At 35.3% G+C, this 14,913-nt stretch overlaps 2 protein-coding genes and 2 long non-coding RNA genes across 8 annotated transcripts in view; 2 read left to right on the top strand and 2 right to left on the bottom strand.

Annotated features, from left to right (window-relative positions):
* Nucleotides 1–11: 11 nt before the first annotated feature.
* GlyRS (glycine--tRNA ligase) lies at nt 12–3,374 on the bottom strand. 2 transcript variants are annotated; one of them, XM_065362663.1, is made up of 15 exons: nt 3,339–3,357; nt 3,052–3,278; nt 2,763–2,967; nt 2,551–2,692; nt 2,323–2,488; nt 2,101–2,246; nt 1,873–2,022; nt 1,640–1,802; nt 1,411–1,575; nt 1,211–1,337; nt 1,010–1,136; nt 737–932; nt 573–666; nt 310–497; nt 12–231 (listed from the first exon to the last, which is right to left on the bottom strand). In XM_065362663.1, exons 2-15 carry the CDS (start codon nt 3,109–3,111, stop codon nt 124–126), a joined length of 2,037 nt encoding a protein of 678 aa, XP_065218735.1. In that variant the 5' UTR covers nt 3,112–3,278; nt 3,339–3,357; the 3' UTR covers nt 12–123. The 2 variants fall into 2 exon arrangements, with proteins under 2 accessions (XP_065218735.1, XP_065218734.1); XM_065362662.1 differs by having other exon boundaries at nt 3,052–3,374.
* Nucleotides 3,375–4,122: 748 nt separating this feature from the next.
* LOC135844463 (uncharacterized) lies at nt 4,123–5,640 on the top strand. Its single transcript, XR_010558534.1, has 4 exons — nt 4,123–4,430; nt 4,503–4,614; nt 4,713–4,974; nt 5,084–5,640. It is a non-coding gene; the product is annotated as an uncharacterized LOC135844463 (long non-coding RNA).
* On the bottom strand, nt 5,276–11,039 carry LOC135844444 (uncharacterized). Of its 2 annotated transcripts, none has more exons than XM_065362659.1 (16): nt 10,880–11,039; nt 9,897–10,082; nt 9,724–9,821; nt 9,467–9,636; nt 9,082–9,353; nt 8,663–8,864; nt 8,463–8,573; nt 7,883–8,094; nt 7,657–7,770; nt 7,317–7,574; nt 6,820–7,232; nt 6,646–6,736; nt 6,428–6,566; nt 6,196–6,345; nt 5,734–6,115; nt 5,276–5,660 (listed from the first exon to the last, which is right to left on the bottom strand). In XM_065362659.1, the coding sequence occupies exons 1-16, from the start codon at nt 11,037–11,039 to the stop codon at nt 5,388–5,390; spliced, it is 3,231 nt and encodes a 1,076-aa protein (XP_065218731.1). In that variant the 3' UTR covers nt 5,276–5,387. The 2 variants fall into 2 exon arrangements, with proteins under 2 accessions (XP_065218731.1, XP_065218733.1); XM_065362661.1 differs by having other exon boundaries at nt 7,317–7,541.
* Nucleotides 7,687–14,913, top strand: part of LOC135844461 (uncharacterized) — a 60,559-nt gene continuing 53,332 nt past the window's right edge. Inside the window, exons 1-6 of one of the 3 annotated variants that reach the window (XR_010558530.1) lie at nt 11,078–11,452; nt 11,884–12,166; nt 12,280–12,322; nt 12,414–12,593; nt 12,687–12,889; nt 13,840–14,002. This is a non-coding gene — a long non-coding RNA (uncharacterized LOC135844461). Of the gene's footprint in view, nt 7,820–11,077; nt 11,453–11,883; nt 12,594–12,686; nt 12,890–13,839; nt 14,003–14,913 lie in introns of those variants that run through there. The other 2 variants (XR_010558532.1, XR_010558529.1) reach the window with 2 other exon arrangements.

Here is a 14,913-nt window from a genome sequence, read left to right as displayed (position 1 = left end):
AATTCGTCGAGAATTTAGACAAACGTTTATTTGAAAAAATCAAATTTGAAAAATATGATGCTCATTACGGATGAACTTATGCAAACACATAAGGGAAATAAATAGTAGAAAAACGAACATTTATTATTTAGTAGTTTCCTGCTGCTCAAAAATTGGGTACTTTCCTTCTGCTTCTACCCAAGATAACGATCCATCGATCAATTGTTTTACTACATCGGTTACTTCATTAACCTATTAAAACAAAGTTAACATCGTTGCAAAATTCACTGCTGGAAATGATGAATACACTACACAATATCAAATACTTACTGGAATACGCAGCTGTCTCGTCGAATCTCGTTCTCTTAAAGTTACAGAATGAGGTTCTTGCAACGAGTCGAAATCGATAGTGATGGCAAAAGGTATAGCTACTTCATCGGTACGAGTGTATCTTTTACCTATCGATCCGGCTGAGTCGTCCACTTTGAGAGCAATTCCTTTCCTCAACAGCTCTTTCGCTAGAAAAAAATAATAATAATTTATTTAAATGTGGAGAGTATCGAGGGTGAAAAATATTCATTTGGAAAACTCACATAGCTGTTCAACAAAAGGGCTGAATTCTTTTTTGTTACTCAGTGGTAATACACTACATTTGAGAGGGGCTATTACAGGAGGAAGAGAGAAATACTGCAAAACAAATTAACGAGTTATTTTCTTTCGTATGGAGTAATTTCAATAGAGGATAAATGAAACTTACAGTTCTATTTTCATCTCCTTCTCTAGTACAGAAATTGTGTTCGAATAAGGAATACATAATTCGTCCAATTCCAAAAGATGGCTCTATCACATTGGGTATAATTTCTTTAACGTTGACGGTTTTCGTTACAGACTGAATAGTGACCATGTCTTTATTTAGTTCGTAGGTTTTATCACCGACGACTAAATCAAACTTCCTGCAAAATAAAGACGCGATAAAATGATTTTTGATGCATAGCGCGGGTAACAAGAAGTAGTAACGCAGTTTACATACTTGTTTTCATTTAATTCATTCTGCAAATCAAATACTTCATTTAGACTAAGATCGTTCAATTTATCACAAATTATTTTAGCATCTTTCTTGAATGTTTTGCCGATAACGTCTTTTTTCGGGAGGGCCTCTGAAATGAGAAATCCGTAAAATAATGAATAGCACTTCAAAACGAATTTAAAATTGTATAAAATAAAATATTACGAGTGGCATCGATGGTTTCGGGAGCGGGTAATCTTTTTTCCGCGGCTAATCGCACTTTGGTTGCTTTGGTATGCTGTTTCAGATCATAAGCAGATCGGTCTGCACATCCAACGCATTCAATCCAACCCTACACAAAGTATGAAAATATATGTAAACTGTTCTATACCCATTCGGAGGGAAAGCAAAGATAGTTTACTTACGTAAGATGTTAAACATTCAGCATCCCAACAATCACACGCATAATGAGCCATTTCATTGGACATATGTTGTCTGAATCTTAATTTCGTTGGATCAATTCCAATACTGACTAAGAATAAATGAATTCTTGCCATGAAGTATCCAAGAGTCTCATTGGCTACCATGCCCTAGAAAAATGTAAATCCTGTAAAATGAGAAACAAAAAAAAAACTTAAAAAATCAAAATAATACCTGTTGAACGGCATCTCCTATTTTTACTCTCTCCGCTGGTTTACCATCCATTTGGTTACATGCGCTGTACAACAGCATGACTTGATCAGCTACCGATGCAAATTTGGGATGCGATTTATCCTCAGGGTCACAGAAATGTTCAATTTCAGCCATCGTAAATTCTCTACAAGAAAAAAAATCAATTAATATGAGTATGAATAAGATTTCACAAAAGCACTGCAATAAGCTCTTACCGTACTCGGAGAAGACCAGAACGAGGTGAGATTTCATTCCTGAATGCATTTCCTATTTGTGCAGCAGCAAATGGCAACCTGCCTTGATTGAATTCTAACAGACGTTTGAAATTGACAAATATACCTTGAGCGGTTTCTGGTCGAAGGAATCTACGATCATAAAGAATACTCATAACACTCGGATTCAACTGTTAGGAAAGAGAAATCTTAGTAAGATTAATGATATACCCTTTAATAAGACCAGTAGGACCAATTTGTGTTCCAAACATCAAATTGAACTCGATAGGTTCGGTTAATTTGTTTCCAGTCAGAGGTGACATAATATTGAATTCGGTCAAGATATCTTGAAGCTCATTCTTATTCAGCCCATCCAACTAATTTAAAATAGCAAATTGATGAAACACGTTGAATACATAACTCAGAATTGGAAATAAATAACAAAAATATTACCTTGGTTAATATGCTTTCACATCTTTGGATAGTTTCTTGTTTAGTGTCTTTACTGGCGCACAGTTTTTCTAGATGCGATTTAATCAAATGATCTAGGCGGAAGCATTCTCCGTTAACGGTATCTTTCACCATTAAATCAGCAAATCGATCAACATGACCAGAAGCTCTGTAAAACATAATCATTATTAAAATGATCCTCAGAAAATAGAAGGTAATTCGAAAACACACTTGAGAACAGGTTCAGGAGTCAAAATCGAACAATCAACTTCTAACATCTGTTCCTCCAAGATGAAGAAATTTCGCCACGCGTTAAGCAAATTGGTTTTAATAGCACATCCCATAGGCCCAAAGTCATACTGTCCGGTGATACCTTCGAAAAATTATGAATTAGAGATACGCTCATTTGAGAAGCTGTGAAATAATGCTCTTCGGAGAATTACCTCCATAAATCGAAAACGACTGATCATAGTAAAATCGTCTTTTCAAAAGATCTTCCATTCTAGCCCGATTGAAAAACGCAGCTGCGGGAGTCAGCTCCAGCTCCTTATCATCTAGGATTTTTTTCTTCACCTTCAATTCTGCTACGGCTTTCTTAACATCTAATTCAGGAGCACCGGAGGCTTTTAGTTGACGAACAATATCACCCTGCAATATACAAATTATATTTCATCAGTCTCCTCTCCACAGTATCATACGTGTCAGTAGTACGAATGAATTGAAATATGTCACCTGGCTTTTTACGTCGGCTCTCAGAGGAGCTAATATCTCTTCGATTTGAGGATCTGCCATGACGACTTGCTTGAAAATGATTTTAATGGATCTGTGTTCCTTATTTGTTCCCCAAACCGGCTTCGACTTGAATGAAACACAATCGATGTGGATTCGTTGAGAAAAAAGATGCACTAACGGAGCGCACTTCACGTAATACTGATTCTGATAGGCTACTAAATTTCTAACTAAATGTGTAATTAATAAACAACGCATCTCCTTGCGTAATTCATAATTATTTCATTTACCTGTCACGAATTTCCTTTCACATTTTCATTTTCAACTAGTGATGGGCCGATTATCAATCGATTAATCGAATAATCGATTAATCGGCCTGAAAAATAATCGTTTGGCGATTATTTTTTCTTCTTCCGATTAATCGATTAATCGATTATTTTGAAAAAATAATCGATCATGTTTTTATAGGGTATTTGGCGTAAATTTCATCACAATCTTGCGTTTTCTGGCGTTAAAATTGAAAAAGGATAATTTTCAAAACCGTGAAAACAGAAATATTGACCAATCCATCTTGTATTTTCATCATTTTCTCCAGAATAATCACATTTCTGTCATTCTCTGTTATTTCAACGGTCAATTAATTAACATTTTTACGTTTTTTTCAGCAATTTTGAACATTTTAATGTGATAAAAAAATAATCGAAAATCATCGATTTAATCGATTATTTTTTCACCGATTAATCGGAGTCGCGATTATTTTTTTGGCCGATTAATCGATTTTCGATTATTTGAAATAATCGATTTTTGCCCAACACTATTTTCAACGTATCAGTGAATGTGTTTACATTTTTTTTTACGAATGTGTTTTACTGATAATTTGCCTTGTGTTTGAAATTTTCCGCCGGAATTTCGCAATGACGACGGATTCCGAGAAGAAAAATTTACCAGTAAAGTTGTAAGGAATCAGCTTCAAGGACCGCTTTTTAAAAATTTAACCCTTGCGTACCAGTAATGTAATTGATAAAGATTGAACTTGATTATCCGATTATAAATAATGAATTTGTAATTTTGTATTCAAATTAATCCGATAAAGCGTATTTTTATACTAATTATACTTCACAAACGGGAATATTTGTTCTCCGTCAAAACGAAATTTTTAGTTGGTTTCTCGAGTACACTGTTCGTATGTGAGTCATGAGCCAATCAGAATGCGTATTTCGCGTGAGGGACTGCAGTGTTGTATTTATTTTCTAGTGTTTTTCTCCGGTCATCCGGTGACTTTTTACATTTAAAAAAATTCGTCGACGGTCGACAAAAAAATTGAAGAAAAATTTGCCAAAGAAGAAATTTGAAACGTAAATGTTCTAAGTTTGTTATATGAAGTGAGTATTACTAATTGCCACTATTACTACGCACCAACGTATAGAGCTAAAATTTCATTTTTGTCAATTCAGTCGTAATTCAAGCCAAGTCATCATTCCAAAGTTCCAAACCCTTCAGTTGAGTCAGTGGATTTTTGAATATCAAAATTACATAGTGAAATGGATGTTACGCAGTACAATACAGGTAAACGATGATTACATTATACATTACATTTTTGCAAAAATTCGAATTCTACTATCAAATTGATGGAATACCGATTGAAATTCATGATTTTTTTACAGTGAAATCTGCGAAGTTACTTGTACTTTTTCCACCATATCGCTTCATTTCATATGGAAACATCAATTGAAAATTGAAATCTCAAATCTGTCACCGACCGACCCATTGTCTTTCCAGAGTCAACATTGATTAATCACTTCTGTTGTAGCAATTCGTAATAAGATGACCAATTTTCTTCTTTTTTGTTGGAATTTGAAACATCGAAACAAAAATCGAAATTACTTGTGGAGAATCGAGTTCAAGAAGAACAACTGAACAACTCAGGTAAACAAGGTATAGGACGATACCTATATACGTTGGTATACGAGCATATTGTGGATTGTAGTTTGATGGAAATTCCCTTACAATAACGAAGCAATTAAATTTTTATTAGGCTTGTGTTTGTGTTTTCCACGAAAAAAGGATTGGTTAATTTAGGGGAGCGCCGTCATGAATCAGCTATCCATAGAAAGAGTCTACTCAACTTTCGTTTATTGAAATGAATCGTTGTGTTGGATTACCTCTCTGAATCATATTGAATCCTGACAAAGTTTTTTGTACCCAAAATTGAAAGGAAACACGTCGATTTTATAAAAAGTAATTCATTTTATCAAACTATTTACAAGATCAACTTAGAAAAATAAATACAAACACACTCTCTTTATTTAAACTTAATTTTGATTGTTTTTTTTTCACAGTTAACTTTCTTCACTGGCAGTCTGTTTATTGGTATTGGCCAATGTGCCTGGTTTTCGAGCTGTTAAATTTCTTCTTCGACTAGCAAGTTGTAATAATTTACTTTCTGTTGTTGATGACACTTCTGCAACAGGCGATGTATCTGAAGCTTCACTATCTACCTTGGGCGACGATTCATCTACATCTTCTTCGACTGGTTTTGAAACTTCGTGTTTCTCTTCTTTTGGCTCTTCCGCAGGCGGTGGTTGTTTCTTCCTCGGGAGTAAATTGTTAACCTACGCAAAAGCAGGTGTGTATTGAAATAGAATATTTTGAAAATACAAAATGTCAATAATTAACAAAACTTACCAATTGTTTACGATTTTGATGTAATGTTGCGGCATTATTCGCTTGTTGAGCTTGTGCTTTAGCATGACCGCCTTTATCAGAAACATGTATTTTGGGTCTGTTCTTTAATCTCGTTAGGGCGTCGGGTTGTGGAGTAGTTGTGGTTGTCGTCGATATCGTCGTAACGACAGTTTCACTTGCAGATTCTTCGTGATCAGCATTTTCTTCGGTTTGTTTATGTTCAACTGGTACGTCTGCGCTACCACTGGTATCAGCATCTAGTGGAGCGCTTGGAGCAACGGTAGTCGTGGTTGTTGTAGCTAATTTGCTTCTAGGGCCTAGGTTCAACTTGGGTCCTGGCCTAAGGGGTCGAACTTGAGGATTTGGGCTGCTGAATTTATTCCTGTAAGTATACCAATGTGATCAGTACATTCGCATAAACGAGCAAATTTCAAGTTCATGAAGAAATTAATAGATACATACCTAACTGATCTGAAAGTTGTAGATTGATGTTCTTGGGCATTTGGTTCGGGGCTTGAATTTTCTTGTTTGGCGGATACGTCATCGTCTCCTGGAGCAGCGGTTGTTGTGGTCGGTCTTGAAAGTGGGTTATTGCGTCGTCTTGTATTGTATCTGTATTTAAAAAATGATTGAGAAGTTATTCACATTGAATTGGAAAAGTGTGAATACTTGAAAGTAGGTAATAAATAGGTACCTGTCTACTAAGTTTGGTTTCAAGTGTCCGACAGTTGCGCTGGATTGACTTTCAGTTGAAGATGAAGATGAAGATGAAGATGCAGTTTCTGATTTGGCATTTCCTCCACGGAATCGACTTTTGTTTGAAGGAGTGAAACCTACCACCATACTTGATATTAATTTTTGTTCATTTTTTGATATGAAAAAATTCAAAGATGTAGAATAATGTTATCTTACTTGGTCTCGATGATTCGTGATCTCTGCTAGCAGCAGTTGAACTGTCGTGTTCTGGAGCTATTGTTGTTGATTTTCTTCCGTAAGCTGATACCTGAGTGATTTTTGTTCATGATTACTTTTTTTTCCTCTGATAGAAAAAGAAATCCGACTAGTATTTTAAGAGTAGGTACTTACTCTGTGACCTGGTTCTCGGCGATTGGATGGTTGGAATCTGTTGCGTGGTTTTTCGCTACTTTCAGAACCTTGCGATGATGCTTCAGAAGCGGAAGCTGCTGGTTCAGTAGTCGATGAAAATCTACTTCTGCTGGCGGTACTACTTCTGAATCTACCCCTACCGGTAACTGGCGAGGAAGCAATAGTAGCAGCAGTCGTAGTAGTTGTGGGTGGAGGAGTAGTCGTCGTTGTTGTCGTGGTCGTCGTAGTTGTAGTTGAAAATATCAAAGTTGTAGGTACATTAGTGGCAAAATAGGCATTGGCATCAGCATCATCGGTAATGGTGGTGCGAGATTCTTCGGAGAACGATTTAGATTCTTCGTTTTGAGTTTGATAAATGGCGTACAAATCATGAGCTGCTTTATCAGTTAGTCCTGTGGAAAAATACCACGATAGCATCAGGATCAAAAAATCCATGGAATAACAATGAATTAAATGAAGAATCTATAGGTAGGTACCTGCGCCGTATACGGTAGTCAATGAATTATCTGCTAGCGTCGAAAATGGAGCAGTGTTATCTACAATGGTTTCAGTACTCTGGGTAGAACTTGGAAATGAACTTCTAGTTGGAGTAGGAACAGGAGCTCGAGATGTATCTTCAACGTATTCAATTACGTGATCTTTCTGATATAAGTCGCTACTTTTTGTGCTGGATGCCGATGTTGGTTGATTCTGCGTAATTCCTAAATCATCGTGGTTTTGTTTTAATGATTTACCTAGAATATGACATCGTTTTGTTTTAATTTATAAATTCGACGTAATTTTATGATTTCAGACTTGCAGGTCGAACCTACTCACCTCTTGGTTGACTGTCGAATTGCGTATATGTTTTATCATACTCGTTGGGAATGTTTGTCGAGTGTGTTCTGAATGCGTTGCTATCCACTAAATCTAAACCTGGCTGTCTTGCATCTAAATATTAATCGTGCATTTAGTTACATTTTTTCACGTGAACTGGTAGGTACGTATTACATAATAGTAACTTTGTATAGGTACATACAATGCATCGAGTTAATTCACTTACTGCTGGGTTTAGTTCTTGCTTGAGATTCTCTAGTTTGTCCCGTAATCAACTGTGGAGTTACTGCGAAAACATTCGAGTCAGTTTCAGTCGTAGGATTAAAATGTGATCTACCTCTAGAGATTGGTCTAGCTGTGGATGAGGCAACTTGCTGAGTTACAGCGGGAACTGATTGCGCTGATACACTCGGGGGAGCCGTCTGTCTACTCGGAAATCTGCAAAATTTAGGTTTTTTAAGAAAAATATTTTTTTTCCTACTTGCATTTATTTTCAATAGGTAAAAAAAATATGATGGATTCCTCGAATTCTCAGACAACATAAAATTTAAAATATTCTTCAGGATCAGATATTTACATCATTTTTGGATTGATAATGATTTACGATAAAAATTGGTAGAACATATGTATTCTGATTGATGAGTAGGTACCTACAACCTATAGGTATTCATTTTTCCCTGACGATTCATTTTACTTTTTTCGCGATTGTCTAAAGTTGAAAAAGGTGAGCTATACTCAATATGTTTCTTGATTGTGAGACCCTATCTTCCTGTAAATAACAATTGGCAACATTGATGTCAGCTTACCTTGCGGAGTTGAATTGATTAGACGAATAAAAGACATCATTTGAAAAGGAACTTTTGCTAGGAACTGAGGAGACTGGTTGCGATAATACATTACTGTTATCAATCGAATATCTGCAATAATTTGAATAGGAAAAATTGTAGTGATTTTTCTTTGATTCCTACCCGACATTTACCTATTTCATTTCATAGGACATTCATACCTGAACTTCTCACGATTTTGTTGCGGTAATGATACCTCTTCGTGTAAGATTTCAGACGATTTTACGCGTGTGCCAAGACTATCTTCGGAGAAGGATTTAGTGTATTTGGGTGTTGACGACGATACACGTTGAATCGGCGTCGTAGTTCGTTGAGTAGGTGTTCCGGTACTGACTGGAATTTCATTACCTTTCGCCGATGGATCTGTATAGAAATACACAAACAATGGATTTGCACATGAAATAAACCGCACAATGTACACACATTAAAACGGCGTTTTTGCATGTTTTTACAAATTTTTCGAGCTTTCTTCGAGAACTACCTAATTTAAATTCGCGTCAGATTGATATTTTGCGAATAACGATCGCTATAATTTTAGTAGGTAGTTTATATGCTAATTAAAATAATTGCCAAGAATTACCAGCGTTTTGAGCCGACGTTTCACCTTCATCTTCGTAATAATAGTAAATGTATTCGTATTCGTAGTCTTGTCCATTCGGTCCTTTTTTAACGTTTATTCTAGAAGTCTGTGCTGTTCCAGCTGGCACCAAGTGTTTATCGGATAACGGCGAGTCGACGAAATCAAAAACTCCTTCGTCAGTTGATGATGGTTTCTCTTTTGATGGCTTCAAAGAGAGTACTTCGTAATTGTTTGCTTCCTTCTTATGAATATTTTCTTTACCTTTTGACAAACTGATAAACATTGCAGTCTCTATTAATTGAAGAATTATAATGAAGTATAAACATTACTACGAAACATTTCGTTCGTTAAAAGTGCCACTTGATGGATTTCCGGCTATATATACCTGATTTGTTTTTGTGCTGGTACAGAAATACTGCCTTTTTGTTTATTGAAACTTGGAGTTTGAACGCCTACGTTTGCGTCCAAGTTAACTTTGATATCTTCATCAGATTCTTTACTGGCTTCTGATTCGAACTTGGAGATTTTTTCTTTCGTTGCGTTCTTTTTCTTCTCCTAAACAACAATACGAGTTGATAAAAATGATAAAAAAATACGACTGGGAGATACCTAGACTAAGATAAATGGACTGTAGGTATCTACCATTATTATTCGTTCATCCGAATCTGCGCTGATTTCATCGTTTACTACTCCTGACATTCCCTCAGGTTGTACGTTAACACTAATATCATTACTGCTATCTGTGTTTTAGGAAATGATTAATTAGATATTGATCGATTCGCAGAAGTAATCCGGAATGAATTCAAATAACATACTATTTATGTGACTAGAAATAATGGCATCGTTCGATACAATTGGTAATGTATCTTGCGGATTAAGAAGACCTTCTGATATTAAACGTAACAAGTGAACGTCTTTGGGGTCTTTGAAACCATCAGACTTTTTAGCTTCTCCTTTATAACTCCATTCGGATTCTTTCGAATTTTTATGGTATTTTTTCTCTGAAACAAAAAAGTCATTATTTGAGTATTTTAATTTGATGGAATTTTCGCGAGTATAGATAGGTATGTTTCCAGGTAGGTATCGTTTATTCAGGCTATTTGGGAATTTCAACGGTGGTCATTTGGTACCTAAATGAGATTTGCCTAGCTGACCACACGAATCGTCATTAAGTAAATGATGTTTAATTTGGTTGAGAATTACGCTGCAGCGTGTTTAGATTTATTGAGTATTTCGTCTTATCTATTTACCGTTTCTTTGAACGTATAATAATGGCGCATAACAATACAATTACGTCCTTCTGTGTTACCTATTCAAACTGTTGCTTAATTTCAAGGTGCTTCGTAAAATATATTACAAAGCTGACGCCTTTCCATTGAAAAAAGTATACTAATTACCGCTGCCTGTGCCTGTGTACATATTGTACTTAGATTCGTTTTAACTTTAACTCATTTGATATGTACCAACTATGCAGCTATTTAATATCCAGTCGCAGTTTGATACTGTTTAGCATATCCTGCCCTGTATACCTACTAAATCTCGATCTAATTAACTATAATTTCCCGTGATGCATTAATGAAATCTTTACTTCCTTACAGTGACTAATGTTATCCTGTTGTGGGGGCGAAACCACCCGTAATTTTGTTGGGTGTCATTTTATTTCGTAAAAAATTTTCCGCGTTGAAGAATTCCACAATTGAAACGCCCTTACCAAAAATAGTTATCGATAGAGTTAGACAATGCTGAGTATGTTATTTGATTTGATTAAAGGACCAGTAAGATTATCAAAGGTACATACGAGATTGTTTCTTGAGATCAAGGGGTGACTCTGCATCGCTGCTGAATTCACTTCCAGCTTCAGTGTCGTCGGTTTGTGCTAACGTATGAGCAACCACAGCAAAGGATACAGTTAGCAGTAACGCTAACCTGTGTATCCTCGACATACGAGATGCGGCCATTTTTCAAGACGTTATTTTACAGCCGCTATCTCTCCTCACCTGTAACAAAATACAAGAAGAAAAAATGATAGAAATGTTAGAATATCTCAGACTGTACTTATAAATAGAGTTATATCAATCACGTAACAAGTAAACGGACGCGACATCGATGATAAAAAGCAATAGAAATGAATTATTGGCGCACTAATATAGACGTAGAATTAAACAATGTCATGCGAGGTAATTACCTCTTTTGGCTCTGACACTGATGAATTTATTCTAGAGAAAATAACGCCATCACGATGCGTAAAACGGTCTACCGCTGTTAGTAGATTCAAATACCTATGTGCAGAGATGAATGGAGACGCAATAACCTGATTGCAGAAATACCAAGACAAACGAATTTCCAATATCGTGTGATCTTTTGTTGTAAGGTAAATGCGTACGATATTTTTATGCATTACTTTATGAAAAATTCCTATTGCTTTCAAGAGTTAAAATAATATGGAATATGAAAACTAGTTTTTTTTTTGTGGGTGAATGATTATGTCAGTGATGTGTATAGCTAAGTACGTATGCTTTACATCGAAAGAAATTTGCGCCTCGTTGTAAAAATCATTCCAAAGCAGAGTAGGTAGGTAGTAGGTACCTTCGTCTACGGATACTTGTTGTATATGTACTTGCAGTGCAACGAATCGTCGTAATTCTAATTAATGATTATATAAAGTCGGCGTTATGATTGAACAATATGTAGTACCTACTACATGACTTTCGAGTGAAAGATTGATAAGCATCTTTATAGCTATTGTACAATTTACGATTACCTATATTTATATGATAATTTGTATTTAAATTTTGCTTACAGTTGGTTCGCGTTGTTTGTTACACTGCCTACCTACGTTTTTCATTCGACTCTGTGATTGAACTGTCGAGTGAATTACTTCTAGCTCGCCTAAATAATTCATAAATTCAGACAAGTTGGCAAGGAAAAAAAATGATAGATATCAATTAATTTTATATTTTAATCTTTTTTTTCTTGTTTGTATTTTTTATGCTTCTGCGCGCAGTTAATGAAACAAATCGTTTACAAGAGAGAAAGTTTAAATAATTTACGCGTATTCAATTTCCTGTTCTGGTGATCATCTTCGGTATTTTTATAGTTGATTTTTTTTTTTTTTAATAGCGTTAAATATTCGTATTGTTAATGGTTATGATAACTAATGTCGCCGTTTATTCGCTTCGTTTGTCTATGAAAATCTAGGTATATGCACGTCAAGTGTCATGAACGACCCACTGTTACAAAAGTATACAAAGAACTTATTCTCATTATGATAACGCATTACGGAAATCTTTTACATAACTCGTTTAATTGTTTTTGTTTTTAACATCGTACAGATTTGTGCCATGCACCGCACCGTGTGAAATTTCGTTGATTAATTAAATAGATTTCGACCAATTCACAACAATCCTATTCTTTACGAAGAGGTGCTGATGTTACGTCTACGTAGAATGTGCTTGAAAATGTAGAGATGCATATTCGTATTCACAAAGATTACTGAGATTTTAAGAATTGTTGTAAGTAGGCACATTTGTTATGTTTCGAATATGTACGATATATGGTACCTATACTACTTACCTATATACACATGCGTGTATTTTTGTTCAAAGATGAAGAAATGAATGGCATGTCAAGGTGCTTACATATGGGAATTCCTTTCAGATTTAATGTCGGTTCATATTTCAAGTGCAATGTTGAAAAATGCATATCATCGATTACCATATTTTAACACAAATGTCATCTAGGCTCGCGGCGAATGATTACGATCATGTTGAGATTTATTTGTTTTGAACGAACATTGTATGATAAGAAGGTAGGTTCGTTTTAGACATTTTGCAAATTATGACTGGTGAAGTAGGTTAAACATTTGACAACAAAACATCCATCATTCAAAATTTGCAGAAATGGATTTCGTCCTTACTTAGTATTATTTCACGTCGGAGTAATCGGGAAATACCAAACGCAGCAGTTTCTTTTTTGCTTTTATAACTTGCTGATTTTTAATCGATTGCTTTTCAATTTTCCTAGCGCTATCTTTTTTTGAAAATAACCAAAGAAAAAGGAAACGTGATGGAATAAGCGTCGTTTAACGTTTTGCAGATCTGCACATTTGATCAAAAACGTGGGTTGGTTTTTCATTTGACCTTGGACTTTGTTTACCTATAGTGTTTGAAATACAGGGTGCCCAGAAATATCGTGAACCCCTAACAAAGTTTTCTGCTAAATACTTATTTCGGTTGACAACCTGAAATAGATGCATATGGTTGGTGGAATGTTATCATCTCAGTCTAACAACCAATCATGTGCTATCATTATCATTCACTGTGACCAACCGAAATATTTAGCAGAAAACTTTGTTAGAGGTTCACGATATTTCTGGGCACCCTGTATGTAGGATATTAATTATTTGAAGGAAGGACAGTGAAAAAGCTTTGAAATTTCTGAAAATTTCAGCTTTCAGCTTTGTTTCTTTGATCAGAGATGAAAAAATCAAACACTCCCTTCGCCCTCCACTCCATTCCCATCATTGATGAATGAACCCAACGATGATAAGCGACCATTTTTTTATTCATGTTTATTGTGTCATGTGAGTTGTCTGAAGTGCTGAAATTCGCGTAGTATCAAGTTTAGAATTAAGTTAAATTGCTATAGATAAATGTCTGCGTATGCATTCGTGGTATGCAATTTTTGATATACCTATGTAATAATTTATAATTCTGTTCAAACTTCAATTCAATAATGTGATGTGTTTTTTTTTTTTAGGACGGAACTCGACTCGCGAACACCTGGAAATGTTTTGGTGATAAAGAATACAGGAAAAGTTGAACACGTTCTTGTTAACACCTTTGTTTCAGAATAATCGTTATATATTCCTCATTAGTTCCAAGTTATGATCTTGATGTTTTATTCTCGACTTATGTAATTGGTAAGTTATTACTTCATGTATGTAAGTATCTGTACGTAGTAAATATCACTTCGGTAGTACAGGATAAAGTCGTCGGATATCGTCAAATGTACCTGCTATAATACCTATGATATGATATTTATAGGATTCGTTCAAACGAGTTTAATATTTCTTCTAAGAAATGTCAAACGACATTAGAGGCTTCGGCTACTTCCGAATTTATACAAGTCGAAGAAGGAAATTATATCGAGTTACATTCGTCCGAAATATGCAGCCAAATGCGGCTACATATTGTTCGAATTTATATACCTCTGCGAGCTTCAATAGGTTGTGTAATATATAATTTTAGAAACGATAGTGAAAGTCATTACCATAGACTTCCCCAACAAGTTCGAAAGATTGTGTACTAGGATAATTAAGATAAATTATTGTTAAAACACATAAGTGATACCTCGACATAAGTATATATTTCCAAATGGCTGGTATGCTCTTATAGACTCTTACATACGTCATCGTGCATTCCGCATACATTTATCGGGTCGGGTGTGTTCCAGTATGGATATTTTCACGGATGAAAGTAGATTCGGTTTTTATCGTTCAAGGAAGATGAATTCTTTAGAAGGACGTCCAGTTATTTTACATATCGCTTGACATTTAGATGAGATGTGATTACACGTAGACTATTTTAGACGCGTCGTTATTCGATACCGGAGCCGAGAATTGGTGTAATTACGCGTATTATTCAATGGTTATTTAATAGTTTGCGGTATTATACTGCTCTACATCTACATAGCTGTATAAGTTTTTATATGCGATTAAAACTTGCCTATACAAGTACGAGCCTTCATTGTGGAATGTGGAATGTTGATTTTGTGATTCGTCTATGGCGTGGTATATGAGAATGTGTGTGAACTTGTATTATGAATTATGAA

The sequence above is a fragment of the Planococcus citri genome, chromosome 4 (assembly GCF_950023065.1).
Source record: "Planococcus citri chromosome 4, ihPlaCitr1.1, whole genome shotgun sequence".
In the NCBI taxonomy this organism is placed as follows: Eukaryota; Metazoa; Arthropoda; class Insecta; order Hemiptera; family Pseudococcidae; genus Planococcus; species Planococcus citri.
The sequence above is the reverse complement of the archived record's forward strand: the minus strand, read 5'-3'. Positions and strand labels throughout refer to the sequence as shown.